Source organism: Talpa occidentalis, unplaced genomic scaffold (assembly GCF_014898055.3).
Source record: "Talpa occidentalis isolate TD23 unplaced genomic scaffold, MPIMG_talOcc4v2.1 talOcc4.6, whole genome shotgun sequence".
Taxonomy (NCBI): Eukaryota; Metazoa; Chordata; class Mammalia; order Eulipotyphla; family Talpidae; genus Talpa; species Talpa occidentalis.
The window spans coordinates 96,855,326-96,873,897 of record NW_023604972.1 but is presented as its reverse complement, the minus strand read 5'-3'; the positions used below and the strand labels follow the sequence as shown (position 1 = coordinate 96,873,897).

Genomic DNA, 18,572 nt, shown 5'->3' with positions numbered 1-18,572 from the left:
AAGTAAGCAAAGCCAATCATAGGACAATACTTTCATTACCCTTTGTTTCATTTTCTCTAACACTGTCAAAGCCATAAACAGACAGACAGAGAGGCAGATAAACAGATAGAAATCAGATATCCTAAATCCTGAAAATGCTTTGGTCACAATCAAAAATATAAACTTCAATAAATAATAAATTTCACTAAAGTAAAATAAATATCTCCCATGTATAGGTATATATATACCTATTCAGAACCCCCAAACTATAGCTACTTAGCTGAACTTTACCAAATACCGCTTTATTTTTAATTATGACTCTCTTTTCTTCCAAAATCAGGAATAACTAGTTTCTGGTCAGCTCCCCCTGATCTCTTCAATGTCTTCAAGTGGCACACATATATCATTGCCTTCACTTCTCTGCCTATAACATTCTCTGCAGCTCCGCACCGAGACCCACCAACTCATGTTTTTATCTCTACATCCTCCTCTTCCCCCACTCAGATGTGTAGTCAAGAAGGACCCTCCAGAGCCTCCCTGGTCGTGCAGGGGTTAAGACACAACCTACCAAGCTATCCGCAGCCTCTGCAGCAAGAGTTCGATCCCCAGCCAAGGAGCTACCCACATGGCGCAGCAGACCTCTCCTGTCTCACCCACTGCTCCCCTCAGTAGTGTATTTCAGTTAATCTGCCTGTTCCGTTCCCCTCCCTGTTCTGGAGAATCCTCTCACCTCCACCTCTGGCCTGTACCCTAGTTCTTGTATGCATAAATAAATAAATATATTTTTTTAAAAAAGGACCTTCCAGCCCTCAACTTGGATTATTTCATTATTTTCCTTCAAACTTTATTCATATTGGAAATACAGTGCCCCAAAATATCTTTCTAGAATTCCTCAATTCAAATTGATGTATCTTTCATTTGTATGTCATAATATATGTCATATTGTTTCCTATTTATAAATTCCCTAGATGTTTTATACTTTGGTCTCCCTCACTAAATTCTGTGTTCCTGAATTAAAATGAAGAGATCCTTTAAACATATAATGCTTTTTTATATACTCTGGTCTTTTAGCCCATATTTGGGGAATTTCACTGGAAAATACCTATGCTGTTACTTATCATCAAAAATGAAAAACCTTACATTCTGCTAGATTGATACCTCCCTTAAAAGATTGGCATTTTGAAATGAATAAATTGTTCTTTGGCTGTTATAACAGGTCAAATTCCGAGATATACTTAAAGAACCAGGTAACTCAAACAATAAATATGTCTATGGTTACAAATACCAGGTAATTTGGATGGGCAGACACAGTCTGAATATTTTTATTATCATTCATTTTCTTTCCAAATCCAGAAGTCCATCTAGGCTAATATCAGGGTAGCAACACTCACTATTTTTCTCAAGTGCAAATATATAATGAACAAATTAACTTTGGCAGTACAGCCAAAAGAATCCTTAAGTCATAGGTACACATATTCCTTTTTAATTTTCATTTCGATAGAGAAAAGGTTGACATGGGCACACAAAGTAAGTTATGCAATTCTGGGTAACTCAAAATCTATTCTCTACCCTTCACTATTACAAAGATTCCTGGAAGTTTTAAAAACCTACACTTCAATGATATTTAATTATTTTCTTCCAACTTTCATTTAATACTTGTGTGACAAAATCTACATTCCCAAATGTGATCAAAGACCACCACTTCACTGAATGGGAGACTGAGTCATGTACATTCCTTTCTCCAAACTAGTAAAGTACAGCTTAAACTGAAAATGCTTAAAGCAGATCTTTCCCCAGGAATGTCTATATTGCAGGCCACTGTCTGAGAGACAGAAATCCTTTAGCTTACCAGTATTGTTCACCACTCACTGTGCATGCAGCAAAATCACACGGGGTGCATTTTTAAAATAGATATTTAGTAATAAAAGAAATCAAGGAAGCAAATCTAAGAACAACAACAAAAAAAATGCAAATGTCTGAAGTCCCACCACTAAAAGGTCATATTCAAGTTTTGTGGGGGATGAGCTAGTGGGTATTTTTTTATCTGGAAGCTCCAGGTAATTCTGATATAAAGCTAGGGTTGAGAAGATGTGTGGGAATATTTATGCACTAGGCTATTTCCTGGTGGTTTTCAACCCCCCACATGGTGTGGCAGTATGATTGGTGTTTGGTTAGTGCTGCTTCAAACCCTCCAGGGGTTTCTCAGTGAGGGATGAGTGAGTACCCAGAGTCCTGGGAGGCCAGTTCTGGGATTTTGCTTGCTAAATATGCTTTCTATATTAACATTTCATATTACCCCAATCTTTTCCCTTTACTAAAGGGAGCAATTAGCCTTTATTATATACTTTCCTGCTTACTAATTATTTCGAGTTGCCTCCCAAATAAGTTATACACTACATTATTTTCTTTTCCACAATCTAAGAGTAGCTTGATTGAATGTCTTTACTTCAATAACCTCCAAAATATTTCCTGGGGGTGAGTGTGAAGAGATGGGCAGAGAAGGTTTTATCTGTAAATAACAAAATGGATCCCCTAGAGAGCAGAGCATGGGTAAGATTGCAAAATAGCAAAAAAAAAAAAAAGTGATAAATATACTTTATCCACTTACACTCTCCAGAAATATATAGAAGTATATTTGTTTTTTACTTTCTCTGTTTAGAACAACCAAAGCCTTTTGAAATCTACTATGTAGAGCATATGGCCAAAGCAACTAAATCACCCAGTGAGAATCCAGGACAATGTGTGCCACAAAGTCAAATGACAAAGTCACTAGAAGCCAGTTAAGGTCATGAACACTGATTATATATGTGTGCAAGCAAGCCCGGATATAGACATAAGTACTGATATATGATTATACTCTCTCCCTCCAGAGAATCTTTCTTTCCAGTTTGAAGTCTCCTATTTCAAACTTTAAACTATTTATGGAGACACACATTATACGTTACCCTAATAAAGCAAGCAAATACTTAGAGGGTTTCCTGTAATTTATTTTTCAGCAAAGAATCAAGTCACTCTTTTTAAGAAAAATTATAACATTTTTGCCAATAAATTGCTGCTTCCTTCCTGATTCATACTCAAAAAGTCTAAATGCTGAGACTATTATACCAAGGAATAACTATTTTTAATGCAATAAAATAAATTCCCAGTACTCTATGTGATGCATTAGAATGAAAGAAACCATGAAAGAAACCTTTAAATTTTCTATTTTCTCAAATATGTTGTAAAAAATTAAAAGTACTTCAATACAGATGAAAAAATGCACCCAATTTTTCACCAAAACACATCACCATTCCCACTGCACCAAGTAGGGCTCAGTTTTTTGAATTGCTCTCAATGAAGCCACTAAATAACTGGGTTTTTTGGTTGTTTTTATTTTTGCTTTTTGCCTATGACAAACTGGCCTCACTGATATGTAATATGAATTTTGTAAAGTGTCAAAACGAGGCAATGCCATCTTAAATACATTAAAATTTTCAGCTTTACCTTATTAAAATAAAATATTGGAGACCATTTCTTTTTCCTTTTACCCCTACTGCTCCTTTCTGGATACATGTCTCTTCCCTTGGCTATGCCCCCAAAAAAGTTCTGAACACTGTCTGGGCCTATGAATACATTTTTTTATTCATTGCAGAAATGAATGATCTAAGAGCCATTTAGAGAGAAGAATGTAATCTCTGTGTGGAGATGGGGTTGGGGGGGCTCCTTGACAACAACAAAAAGACAGCAGGGAATGCCTGTGCATTTATTAATATGCAAGAAGAGGCTGGACCCAGTACCTGGAAAAGTTTATGAAGAATTTACGAAAAGATCTTTTGCTTTGGAAAAATCCTACTAAATTGGCAGCTACCAAATCATAAGCCAAATTTTCATACATGAAAAAGAGCAGAAAGCTAGTGAATCCTATGCTTCAGCACTATAGAATCAACACTGTATTTAAATTTTAAATAAGGGCTACAGCTGCTCCTGATTTGCACCAAAAATGTTTTCCCCCTACACAAACACAACAATGTAAAAAATACATATAAATAAATATTTTTTAAAAAGATTTAATAAGCTCTTACAGTTAAGCAGATGCTGTAATATAGCTATATTTGACTTCCATGGGTGTAAGGCATCTTGAATTTTAAGATAATTCAATTTTACCTTAGTATAAAACAATCTAAATTTTCCTCCATTTAGAAGTTTGGAAAGAAATAATTCCTAAAACTGAGAGGGGGGTTAGTTTGCACTAACTGGATGCCATATACCAAGCATTGTGCTTGGTGCTTTCCAGTCACTTAAGGAATATATTTAACTGACATAGCAAGTATCATTATATATTATTACTTTTAGAACAACAAAGGCCTATAGTGACTGAGCAAGTTACTCAAGACCAAACAGATGACAAATAACAGTCCCGGATAGTGAGCCCAGGTCTGTTTCCAAAGGCTCTTTCCTCTAGTGAACAACTGCCTCTTCAATGAGTCATATGCAGCAAAATGACTAGCCATCTGTGTTCATTTAGAGTATCAGAGTATGCTTCAAAAATCAAGTTGTAGTATAGTGGTACTTAGTGTGATGATTATTTGACTTTTTGAATCATATTATATAATATATATATAAATAATATATATTATATAATATATACACATACACATACACACACATTACATGTCTCCATGTTTCTGTATTTGTGTATTATATGTATATGTGTCTATACATATATCTACATTAATGGATATATGTTCCTTGTTGTATAATCCCTATGATTTGGAGAAAGAATAAGGGTAAAAATTTTGGAAATATTCTTTCTATGCAATAACAATCATTTCTTAATTTTCCCTGTCAAAACCTTCCAACAGGAAAATTAAGAAATTCCTGAGCCCACCTTGCAGATAAGAAGAGATTAACTCTAGGGCCTCCCTGGTAGAGCAGCAGGTTCAGTGCAGTGCTATAAAGCTGTCCGCAGCCTCTGCAGTGTGGGTTCAATTCCCAGCAGGCCAGGGAGCAACACACATCACGCAGCAGACCTCTCCTGATTCGCCCGCTGTTCCCCTCAGCAGTGTATTTCAGTCAGTCTGCCTGTTCTGCTCCCCACTCTGTCTCTGGTGGATCCTCTCTACACCCCGCATTTCTGGCCTGTACCCCAGCTCTTGTATAAAAATAAGTAAATCTTAAAAAAAAAGAAGAGATTAACTCTAGATTCCCCTATTATAGCATCTGCTTCCAGAATACTGATTCAAATTTCACTTGAACTAAGATGCCATGAACTTTTAAATGAACTTTTGGATATGTGGGCACTCTTTAAAAAGTAGTTCTATGCTATTTAACTTTACATGTGTGTAACTCTAAGCCATGCTACTTCATGGGAGTCTATCTTGAAAAGTCAAATGTACTGAACCTACAGAAAATGCTACCTTTATCGAAAAGTGTGAATAGATAAGGAATAGAACGAGAACTCTCCCTCCTGAGGCAGCTGACTAAGTATTTCTGGTTTCCATCAACCTATATGGGTTTCTAGGTGGATCCTAAGAAGTTACCAGTTTCTGGAGGAAGCTGTGCCCTCTCTGTAATCCCAACCACATTTAATAAACAGTGCATTACACTTGGTGTTCCACGGCACCACTGGGGAGACTCAGAGGCAAAACAACAGCCAAGTAACTGACTTCCAGCAATTTATTTTTTTGATCTACTATTCAAAAAGGAATCTCTCCTTCTCATGGAATATTCCCTAATTTCCCTTCCTTCATTGATTCCTTCCTTTTGCTGACCACATATGTCATTTACAATACCACATTACTTAGTGTGTAATTTATCTGTTTTTGTGCTGTAATTATATTTGATTGTGTTAATATTGGTTCTCTAGTATGCATTTAAAGTCCTTGGGAGCAGGGCCAACCCTTCATGTTTATTTTATGTCCCTTTTAGAAGCTGTAAAAGGACGAGACCTACTACATACTTATCTGAAGATAAACTTTGATATACTCTACTCAACTAGAAGACAGTATGTGCCTTTCTCTTGAGAACACCACCAATAATAGCTAAGTGGCATTTGTCTTTGGATAATACCCTATCTCGGTAATAGTTTTAATAATGGTTGCAAATGCCATTTTCAGAAACAGGCATTGGTCAATAATAGGAATGCCATAAAGTTCCCTCTAACTATGGAACATTTGTTTTATCATTAAACCTCAACCTGTGAAAAAACAAATTTAATTTCTTAAATTTTTTCTCAAGGGTAATGAGTTAATAAAACATCCGCAGGACTCTAACAATAGAGTTTCTATACGTGCATATGCATATCTGTATGGGCATGGTATATGTTGCACATACAAAATATTTCACTTAGAAGGACTATTTGAAAAGGTAATATTTGGTCTATAGCACAGTGTTAGCATCATTAATAATCTAGAAACATTAAGGTCAATCTTTTCCTCACACTATAAAAAAGGAAGAAAGGTAAACAGTTTCTTCCCTTTTTTTTAATTGACTAGTAGGAGAGGAACTCAACCCTATTCTAGATTTTGAGCAGTCAAGAAGGGATGGGGAAATGTATCCTAATTCCCTGTAAAAAACTACTCACTTCCAGGCCTCCCTGGTGGTGCAAGGGGTTAAGACGCAACCTATGAAGTTATCCGCAGCCACTGCAGCACGAGTTCGATCCCCAGCCAGGGAGCTACCCACATGGCGCAGCAGACCTCTCCTGACTCGCCCACTGCTGCCCTCAGCAGTGTATTCAGTCAGTCCTCCTGTTCTGTTCCCCACTCTGTCTCTGGTGAATCCTCTGACCCCCCCCATACCTCTGGACTGTACCCCAGTTCTTGTATGCATAAATAAAAAAGTCTTTGAAAAAAAAAAAAAAACTTCCCTGGCAAGTTGTGCACCCAAAGTCCAGCAAAGAGAAACACTCAGGCTTGTAGGCACCAGCCCCTCCACAACCAGGGATGTGCTCCAAAGCCTGCAGGAAAGAAACAGACAGAACCAGGGCTACCTTGCCACAGCAGGTATCTGAATAACAAGCATTGTGCCCAGAGTGAGCAGCAAACTAAACCTAAATTATCCATTCTTAAAAAAACAATAGGTGCCAATGAGAAGTCAGTGTTTCCACAGTCTATGTTCTTTCAGGACTTGATGGATAGGGCAGCCCCTGAGCCAATAGGATGTCATTATTGCTGTAAGTTCATCAGGGGAAACCATCACCTCACTGCAGAAATGCTCCAGGGAGTGCCAAGAATTTTAGACCCAGTGCCAACAAAATTAGAACACGTGTGTCTCTATTTGCCCATTGGCAATACTTTCCTTCATTGTCTCACAAATTATCTTTGAGGTTTAAACCTGATGATATATATAAAAAGTGTCTGAAAGATCAAACTCAAAAGTGTGAGCTTGATGATGATTTAGCTCTGCACATATATATAATTCTCCAAAGTGTAATGCATGTTATCTTGATTACACATTAGCATCAATACGATTAAAACTAGATTAGCTTGATTTGCTTCATTCAACATCCCACAGTTATGGAAAGGAAAATGTTAATAACATGAATTATCAATATGAGATAAGGTATTGATATTCAGACCAATTTTAAAAATATTTATGCCCCCAAAATGTACTCACTCAGGAATGAGTAACTGTCTCTGATTCTTTTTCTAGGAGACAAATGCTACTTTAGAAACTTCCACAGGGAGTAAGGGGGAAGTGCCACAAAAATGGGGCTCCTGATCTCCTCTTTCAAACATTAACCAGAACAAATACTCTCTTATCTGCTCAAAATATGGAAACCTTGAAAAAAGTTTATTTGAAGAAAGGGGTCTGATTCTACAATAAATAATCTTAAAGTATGTTTATATAAATAATTCTATAAAGATGGGAATATGTGATTTTTAAAACTATGTGACTATGTTAAAACTATGTGACATTAGTTTTTAAAAATTGTGACAGTGCCCCCATTTGAATAATAAATATTGTTATTTGCCCAAAACCAACAACCTTTACTCTTTTCCCTGTCTTTAACACAATCATATTCAGAGAACAAACCTTTCACGCTTTCTTGCAATATACAGACAAAAGTGCAGAAGGGGTCATTTATATTGGAGTTATTTCTGAATGAAGTAAACAATAAGGTACCACAATTCTCAATAAGGAGACCAAGCAAAATGAATGCTAAATTAGAGGCCAAAATTAGCTTTTTCAGACTGCTGTTAAAATTCATTATCTTTCTCAAAAATCTACCATAATCTTTAATATTACATTAATCATTTTATCAATATCTTAATATTAATATTAAGATAGGGTTTAATATAGGCTTTATATCTGCCTTTTACTTAGAACACCTGTCAAAATAAGTAACATCAAGCCAGACTGCCAAAAGCATGTAGTTTATATGAACTTGTTTAAAAAAAGATGAATAGGGGCCTCCCTGGTGGCACAAGCGGTTGAGTCTCATTACTATGGGGCTATCAGCAACCACTTCAGCACGAGTTCGATCCCTGGCCAGGGAGCTGACCTACTTGGCACAACAGACCTCTCCTGTCTCACCCGCTGCTCCCCTCAGCAATGTGTTTCAGTAGATCTGCCTGTTCTGCTCCCCACTCTGTCTCTGGTGAATCCTCACCACCCCCAACCACACCTCTGGCCTATACCCCAGCTCTTGTATGCATAAATAAATAAAATAAATCTTCAAAATAATAATAAATAAATTAATAAGCCACCTATTTAAGATTATAATTCAGAGCATTTGCATAGTCATATTTGCGTTTAATATCTGTATTTTGAAATTTTAATTTGATTTAAAAATCCCAATATATACCTTTTAAAACATTCACAATTCTGTCACACTCATTTGTGACATTTCAGATGATTTAGAGTAGTGTATTAAAATAAAAAGTCCAGAATTAAAGAAACTCTTCCTACACCTTTAAACCCAGTAGACTTCATACACATCTACAAAGAAAACCTTTCAATAAATTTTCAAAATGCAGGTGTGCAAATTACTCCTGAAATAGACAGGAGTCATGTTTTCAGTATCCCCTGACCCACTGTTAAGCACACCCTATAGCATTTTTCAGCTCATAAACGTTTTATGAGCTGAAAAGTTCCTTCAGATTTTTTTAAACTACTAACTACAGTTGCCCTCCAGCAATAGCACCCTAAGTTGTTATTAAGACCCATTTGAGCAAATCTAACATAAACATGTCCTGAGTAGCATGTTTTGTTTCACAGTAGTAAAAAAAAAAAAATCAAGATTTACATGACTTGCTGAGTGCTGCCAAAAAAAAAGAAGAATGCTTTGGTTGATTGTAGCATGGGTGGTATTTTTGCTTACTTGAATGTGTAGAGATAGATTCTATGTCTGTAAATAGATTTATACAAGTTCATACATGTACTAAGGATTTTCCAGTCTGGAAAAATGTTCCTTGATACTTAAAAATGTTGGTTTTCCAAGCACATGTGTATTTTTTCCTTATTAATGCGAGCACCTGCTTTAGAACTCATTAATTTAACATCTGCTTTAGAGTTTTCCATTGCCAAAGTTTTAAATGCCTGAAAAATTCAGTTTCTTTTAAAACACATAAAATTAGCATAACTAAACAGCTGGATCTGAGTAAACCTCTCATTGTCTTATCAAGATGATAACCAGTGCTTTATACTGGTTATATAAAGCATATGTAAAGCACAGAATAAGATGATGATCAGAGAAAGAAACGAAAGGAAAACTGGAGAGAGGTTGATATGGATGATGTGGAGGTAACTAGATAGAGATACACGCTCCATGTCTCCCCCCACCACCAACACCCCTCATCCCTCATCACACTGCCACACACCCATAAATACACACTGGAGTCCTGTCCTCATGGAGATATCAAGTATGCTGTTTCCACAGAGTTCTCTGACCTATTGTTCTTAATGCTGAACAAAAACTAGTTAGAAGTTGAGTCATGGTCCCAAGTTTTAAAAGCGGAAGGAAAAGAAGGTAACACCTAGTCATATCTCCCAGACCCAGTTGAATTAAACTGACAACTCAAATGTAAACGTGCACCTTGGTCTCTAGATTAGGTTACTCAGATGCTCCCTTCCAAGTAATCATTTATAAATTTATGATTTTTATTTCTGATGCCTGCCACATCTTTCATGAAGATCAAGTTTCACTATTTCCATTTTGTAATTTGATCACCCTGAACTTGACACACAGTTTCCCATTTAGAAGAGGGTTTTTTTTTTTTTAAATGCAGAACATTTTTTACTGTTTTCTATATTACTCAGTTCAATTTAGTATTCACATTAACAAGAGAATCTAAATTGGGAAAAACTTCTGCACAGTCATTCAAGTAATTTTTAAATTCTCAAGCTACGTATTATTGGTAGTAATTTCTTTTCACTTCTTTTTATTTTTCTTTTCTTTCTCATAGTAATATCTTCTTGGCCCTGTGGAAACTCTAGTAACTGCAATGCTCCTTCCCACTACTTGGCAACTGCCTTCATTCTCCAACTCCAGTTTCAAGAGGTGGAAAGAAATGTAAGTGAGAGGAAATATGTTATGGTTTCCAAGAAACAGCATAATTAGTGAGAAAATAATGCTCTAATCCTGGCTTCTTACGATAATATTGAAAGTGAAGATTAACTTCAATACTTGAAATATATTCTTTTTCTACCATTCACTGTAGAATCCACAGAAACTGTGGAGTTTCCACCTATAGCGCTACAGTCCACTGACTTGACAAAAGACCTGCCTGATTGTTTCCAAGAGGTGCACCCCTGAACGCTGTAACTAGGACACCATCACTCTTAAAAAAAAAATGACAGCCTGGGGGAGCTATCCCACCAGGTAGAGATAATCTGCTTAAAAAACACTCTTCTAGCTTGACTTTCAGAGCCAGAACAAGGAAAAATGCACATTTCTTCATTGACTTCTCATATTAAAACTAAAATATAACAACTTAGCTAAAATCAACAATCCTAACGTCTAAATTTAACAGAGACAAACAAATCTGACTTGATTTTTCTAACTACCCAGGTCCGATATTACCAACTCAGTTTACCAAATTAAAAAAAAAAAAATGGTGTGGTCCCACGTTTAAGAAGAAATGTTATAGTAATGTTTGGTACTGAGGATTATTAAAAAAACAGCTTTTAAGAATTTTGCCAGGGAAATACATAACATATTTGAGCAGAATACACAACATTGCAAATATTCCTAGAGATAAAAGAATTAAATTATAAAATAAATAGCATCACAACCTTGTTTTCAGGAACAGAGATAATGCTGACATTTCCACCTAAAATTATACTGCATAGCATTTCCTGAAACTGAGTTAGACTGTATTTGTTCTAAATATTCAAAGCTTCATCAAAATACACAAGGACAAAAACTTAAAAAAAAATCTCGAACGTGCATTCAGATAACTTAAACTATATAGACCTCTTACCCACCCACAAGTGGTATATAAACCTATTAAAAACCTGCAAGAGAAAAACCAAAGCAAACCTTTAGATGTCTTTCTATTAGCCCTAAGTATATGCAATTCGGTTTTAGCTGTCCACAGTGTAAGTACTGAAGGTTAATAGTTAAAGACCAATGGAATGTTAACACAGTCTAGTACTACACTTGAGTAGTAATGCATGGAAAGACACTGAAATTAAAACACTTTCTCGGCATGTTCAGAAGTGATGTAACAGTGATGATTTGGTTATATTAGATGACAAAGCAGGGCTTCTTATGACTTTTAAAATAACATTGTATCTAATATTCTTCCAAATTGTTTAACAAATTCTTCCAATTCTTGTACAAATATATGAAGCTAAAGCATAGAATTTTTCACACTCCAGTTATCTTCTAATGGCAGCATTTGATATGTTGATTTTTTTTCCAAAAGTAATTTTCAAGATAAAATGCTGATTGCCTTGACTGGTATGTCTAGAAAGCAAAGACTTACCTGTCTTATTTTCTCTGACCTCAATAATATACACATTAATATCAGGACGGAACTTTGTCCCCGTCGGGGGTTCTGTAGTAGAAAGTGTCTGAGGACTGAAGGCCTCTTTGTCTTCTATAATGGGTGGTCTTGTTGACTGTGTAGCAGGAATACTTGATGTTGTGAAATACTCTCTATCAATGTCAGTTTCTGTTTCCTTGGCTACAATATCATCAAGGGTAGTGGGAGGAACAGGGGATGTTGATTCTCCAATGATTACCATGTCACTGGTTGTTTCTTCCCCCGGTTCCCTGTCAATGAGAGGAGGTTTTTCAGTGGGTGCTGAAGATGGCTTGAGTGCCGAAGTTGTGTGAAGTCTTTCTACAGAACTGAAGGCAGCAGTGACATCACTTGGAATGGTGGCTTTAATTGTTGACAATTCTGTGGTTTGGGGCTTTTCAAATAATCCTGAACCGAAATCAATATAATCTAGGGATGTTTTCTCTCTTTTGTCAGAAGTGGTTTCCTCGATAAGCTGGGTAATGCTGGTGCTCAAACGTGATGGAATAGTGCCTTCTGTGTCACGTTCTTGTTCAGGCTCTGGACTTAAAGAGACCACTGGCCCCATACCTGATGTGAGTGTCACCCCTTCATCTATTTCCTCTTTGTGCTCAGTGACAGCACCAGGTGGATAAGATACACTGTGCTCAATTTTTCCAATCGGAGTTGTTTCCAAACCTGGGATTCTCTTAGAACTTGTCACCAATATGTCTTCAGAGATTGTATATGCTGACCCATCACCCTCTTGTTCATCCAAAGGTGACCTTGATTCCTCGGCTGTGCTAACTGTAGAACTGAGAGCAGGAACTGGTTTCTCCGGAGTCTGTTCTTTCTGAGAGAATTCTTCTTGAGTTGTCTCTTGCTTAATCTCTATTGTTGCTCTTATAGTTTCAGGAGTAATAGTTGCTTCAAGCTGAGTCTGGTCAATGACACCTATGTCTTGAGAGGGCTCACCTAGAACTTCACCTTCCGATGGAACAGAAGGTACCAACACTCCCCATTCTGTCTTGGGAATGACAGTGATAGAAATGGTATGAGGCTCCTGAGTGCTACTGTAATTAATAAATGCCAATCCTTCTACATCTGAAGTGTGTGCAAACTGGGAAAGAGTTGGTAAGGGCTTAGAGACATCCACACCTTCTTCATCCCAAGCACTCCCTTCTATGGTTGCAGAAACAACTCTGCCCTCTGTGCTTGTAACAGGTGAAACTCTTTCTTCACTTGTAGTCTCTCTCACAGTTGACTTCTCTGCAACACCAATTGATGTAGTTGGCTGAAATCTAACTGTGAACTTCCGAAGGTCTGTTGTTTCTTCCTCAGTAAATTCCTCCAGTGGTTTTTGTGCACTATCTGGGATAAGAGTAAATTCATCTCCTCCATCTTCAGTAAAACTTGGGATTTCTTCATCTTTTTCACTAACTCCCATAGTTGTGTGTGAGGCAGGGGGCAGTTTCGGAGAAACTGTATGTTCTGTGGGCCCTAAGAGCTTTGATGTCATATTATCTTTGTCCCATGACCATTTTGATACGGTGACCACCTCCACATCTAAAGTACTGTGGGTCAAGTGCACAGTTGTTATGCCTTCCCCAGACTTCGTAATATCTTCATAGCCTTCTGTTTCTGATCCAGCTGGAGCTGTAAAGTCTTCCACCGCCACTCTTGTTTCTGTTTCTGTTCTTTCTTTTTCTTCTGTCATTTCTATTTCTAGAGAGGGATAAACAACTGTGGATAACCCCTCAACTAATTTTTTATCAACAGAAAAAGGCAACAATTCTACTTCTGTATGTAGCTGTGTTGGGAAAGGTGTGACGGACACATACTGGTCAGAGATATTTTCAGTTATCCTACCATTCGTTTGTGTATCTTCCCAGCTCTCCATGGATGACGCTTCACTGTCAGGCAGTGTCACCGGAGAAACAGCAGTGGATACCGAGACTGAGTCTGCATGTTCTAGCGGAGTGGAGGTGATGTCCTCTGATGTCTTTGACACTGTAAGGACTTCTGGAATTTGGCTAAATGTCAGGGTGCTTTGACTAGATCTATCTGTAAATGTTCTATTATTGCCCTCATCTTCTCCCAGAGTGAAACTATAATGATTTGTGGTCACTGATTCAGGAATACTGCTTACTGTTTTCTTTTCAGTTTTGGATTCCAGGACCATAGTTGTAGAAACAAATGGTGTTTCAGTTGCAGAGAACGCCATAGATGTTGTTACCAACGGACCCACTTCTATCTGTTCAATTTGTGTAACTGATTCTCGTGTTTGTACATCTTCTATGACACCATCCCATGACTCAGTATCATGATGGGAGATGACAGCTGTTACTTGGGATACTTCTTCCTCAATTTTAGATATGTCTGGCTTTTCAAGTGGTTCTGAAGTAAAAGGTGAGTAGTAGCTCATATCTAAAGGCTCCTTGGTCCTCCCAGCAGGTGTAGGTGACTCAGTGGCTACTCTATGTGTGAGAGATTGAGTTTGAACTGTGGCTTTCTGTTCAACATTGACTATATTTCCCACAGGCGGGAACTCTGTTGTAATGAGAGGTAACTCAGTGACTAAAGGGATGATTGGTGTAGTTCTGTCAGGTACCAGTTCCTTGGATAAACTGGGTGATGCAGTTTCTGCGAGGATATTCAGTTCGATGGTTGTAGCCTCTGATATATTCTGTTTAGCTAGAAAAATAATTTCAAAGAGTTGATTAGACAAGTCACTAATAAAATTGTTGTACGTCCAGTGTCTGTTAAATGCTGCTGTGTATTTTTTGGTGAGCCAAAGGTGTTTTGTGATGGAAGGGATTCTAAAAAGGATACTTAAATTAATCCAAAGACAGACCATTGAACATTTAATAGACACAAATTGATCACTTGTTTTGAATTGTAAGGGTTATAACTGCTTTTACCCATAGGTATGAATGACTGTCCTAGTGACTGTTAAGAAGATGAACATCATATAGCTTTAAGAAATGAAGTTCAAACAATATGAGTACAAAGTTAGAAAACAGTAGCTAGGTTTTATTTATCAGAAACTATAGCAACAATTTGAAGACTAGAGGAAGAACTTAGTGCAACTTTTCTGGAAGCTCCTGTACCCAACCTCTAGCTTTTTCCTTATTCCTTTGTGTCTCAGGGGAGAGGGAGTGCCTCAGATTGCAGAAAAACAAAAAGCCACATCAAATATAACTGAGTTACATATAAACTGTCACATTGTCCATAATGTGGAGGCTTTAATAAAAACAGGATATTAAACTTTTAATACTGCTCTTCTCTTCATTCCAGGTGTTGGACATTTGTCTTGGTCTCCCTTTCAACTCTGAAACCTTCTTTCCAATAAATTATAAAATGTTTCTGGCAGAGGCTGCTGTGCATTTGTTATACTTCTACATTTTGCTCTATGTTCTACACACTATGTATGCAGCTTTTAAGAATGTGGGCTCCAAACTTACTTTAGCAGGAATCACAAAGTAGAACAGGAAGTTAAGTACCTACATGATATATTTTAGATGTGTAATTCCAAACACTGCAAACAATCCTGAAAGATGGACTCAGGCAATAAAAAGTAACATGTTATCATAAAATGCTACATTATAATGCCTCCAGATTTACAGGAAAGATCTGGCTTGTTCAAAGAAATTTAAATTGTTTGAAAAAGAGACAGCATAGCAGACAAGAGATCTTCTCAACATAGGGAACATGCAGCAATCTAGCACACAAAGATTTTGCTTTTTAAAAAATTGTATTTTCAAAAATTAGAAACGTATTGCCTCTTAACTCAGAAGGAAGTGTTCCAAGAAAAACAGTGATCATTGTTTTGCTATATCCGGTATGATTTAATGCTAGTTGCAAGGGCAATGTCCCATCTCCCTGATAAAACCTGCAATCTATAGTATGTATCCCTTGTGTCTATAAGTCCAAATAATCCTGAAAATAGGAGTCTTTGGAAAACAAAATTAGATACTTTTGAGTTCCATTTACTCCATCAAAACTTAATACTTCAGGCAGTGAATTGTTCTGCCTGATATAATGGTAAATGTAATGGTAAATGCATGTCATTTTCTACATTCGTACAATTCACTGAAGTACAACACAGAGTGAATTCTAGCGTGAACTACAGACTGAGTGACTATGATATGTGATGTGAGTTCTTCAATTGTAACAATATCACTGCCCTGGTCGGGGGAGGGTGACAATGGGGAAGCCTCTTCAGAAGTGGGGGCATGGTAGAAAAAAATTTAAGAAAAAAATTCAATGATAAAATAATGTGATTTTGTTCTAAATCAGATTAGTGGTTTCATAGGCGCCTTAATTTTTGTCTGGTATGAATTGTTAATTAGCCGTGGTCAACCCCGGACTACAATTTAAAGCCCAGAGTCATCCATCTTATAATGAGGACTTGGTGGTCATTTATGTCGTGGTGTATTTAAATATTCTTTCAAATCTGACACTATTTATCCTTTTATATTAAAACAAAACTAAATTTAAAAAAGAATTGGATTCTTACAACATGATGGATAGCCTTTTCTTCCTTTTTAAAAGAAAATCATTTCCCCATTCATTTTCTGTAAAGTTTTGGTCTATTTTGATTGACATGAACAAGTTAAGGAACCAAAGTGTGGCTGGCTATTTTTTCTTTTAATTCAATTCTCTACCCTCTAAAATTCCACAAGTGTTACCTCATTTAACTGCCAAGTATATTTTTCTTATAACTGAATTCTTTGGGGGAAATCGTAGAATGTACATACAGAGAAAGTTCCCATGGAAACATAATATAAACAGAATGCCGTATATTAAAGAAAATTTAATCATATTTTTATTAATCAAAACAAGGAAGCTAAGTTTGCTTTTTCCCCATTAGTATGTCCATGGCTGACAAAATCAATTTAAAAGGAGGTGACACTGTATTAGGGTCAAACAGAGGGCCTGTGAATTGAGTCTTCTTATGTTCCAACTCACGGGCTGAGCTAGCAACTTTCTACAAAATTATGAAAGTATCTTTACATTGTTCTAAAAATGAAGGACTTCAATTTTAAAAACTAAATAACTATATGTCATTGTCAATGACTCCTGCCCTATTTTTTGAGTCTCCCTCTAGTTCCATTGCATAAGAAAGTGATAGCAAGATATCACAGACAATCTCCTTTACAAAGTCAGGATTTATACAACTTGGCTTTTAAAGACAAAAGTTGACAATAATTTTAGAGCCTTGTTCAAAAAATCTGTTTATAATTAAGTTAATTAATCTTACTATTTGAAATGAAAAACCTCAAACTTCCTTTTGGGGTTGGGAGGCATTTTTGTCAACTTAACAACTTAGTTCCACGATAATTCAGTAGATCTAATCATCTGTGACATTTGTTTCAACCATATCAAAAAAATTAAATGACTTTTTCAAACACAAATACATCTACAAAGAGTTAAGAAGAAATATGACTATATTAATGATAACTATTATAAAGGTGAAAACACAACTCTAGATTATTCTACAAGTGTCCTTCCAGAGGGAACATAGAGAAGTTTTTGTTCTGGAAAACTACCAGTGTCCCTTCAACTTCATTATTAAGGAAGTCAACAAGAATCAGCACGCTTCTTTTCCCAAAAAAGCTCCCTCCCAATGTTTGCAGCTGCCTGCCACACAGATGTTTTATATCACTGTACTTATGTATTTTATATCCTGTTGACTATCTTGTCTGTGCTTCTGTTGTGAGACATGAGGCAGATTTTCCTAATAAAATAGAAAAGTCCTATTAGCAGCATGATAGTTGATTTAACTCATACCCATGCTGCTTATATTATGGAGAAATGACTAATTTCAAAATATTTCTTCTATATAAACTTTTTATATGTCAATGACTATGGACATGGGAATTCAAAAAATGGAGTGGATATTCAATAAGTTGATTGCGGGTTCAAAGTTGGGGAAAGAGTAAAGATTAAAACAATGGGATTCAAATTCAAGCTCAAAAACATTTTGCTAACAGTTTCAATAAACAGAAAATAACTTTAAAAAACCAATTAGGAAAGATAAATTTTGGTGCCAGTGGTTAAATTATGACCTAGGGCACAAAAAGATAATAAACAAACTGTCGGGTAGACTGGCAAGACAATTTTAAAAGTGAACAAATATGTCAGAAAGCTGGCATACGAGCTGGTGGGTCCTTATTTTGTTTTCTCTGGAACACTATTTCTAGTTCCAAGTTTAATCAAACAGAAGGATATAAAAAATAATGAGGGTTTAAAAGAAGATCACTCTGATGAGTAGAGATTTAGAAACTGGAATTTCTTCTTTCTCACTTTATTTTTGAGATAATATTTGGATTCCCCCATCAGGTATTGCCACTGTAGGGCATTTACCACCAAATCACCCACAGTCCAGCAAGAAATTGAAATTTCAAAACAAGGACATTGTTTTGGATGAGGAGATGCTGAAGGACAACTGAGCAATTGGGTTCAATAAGAGAAATGACTGTTATTTAGATTTTGATCTTCAACTTAAAAAAAAGGCAGCTTAAACTCTAATGTAATGGATTTGGATAATTAGAAGCTCTCTGGGAACGAAAATAGGATTTGGAGAGGGCTTTTTAGAAAATATGCTCTTTCTCTTGGACATCAATAATAATAAAAGAGGGGTCATCATGATTCTTGAGT

At 36.4% G+C, this 18,572-nt stretch overlaps 1 protein-coding gene across 3 annotated transcripts in view; it reads right to left on the bottom strand.

Moving 5' to 3' along the window:
* The window catches only part of VCAN (versican), a 110,505-nt gene that overhangs the window by 47,295 nt on the left and 44,638 nt on the right, over positions 1 to 18,572 (bottom strand). For 2 of the 3 annotated variants that reach the window (XM_037530075.2, XM_037530076.2), the window contains one exon: positions 11,892 to 14,603. The exons of the other annotated variant lie outside the window; for it this stretch is intronic. In XM_037530075.2, the coding sequence (XP_037385972.1) occupies positions 11,892 to 14,603 (2,712 nt within the window). The remainder of the gene's footprint in view (positions 1 to 11,891; positions 14,604 to 18,572) is intronic. 3 annotated transcript variants of the gene reach the window in all.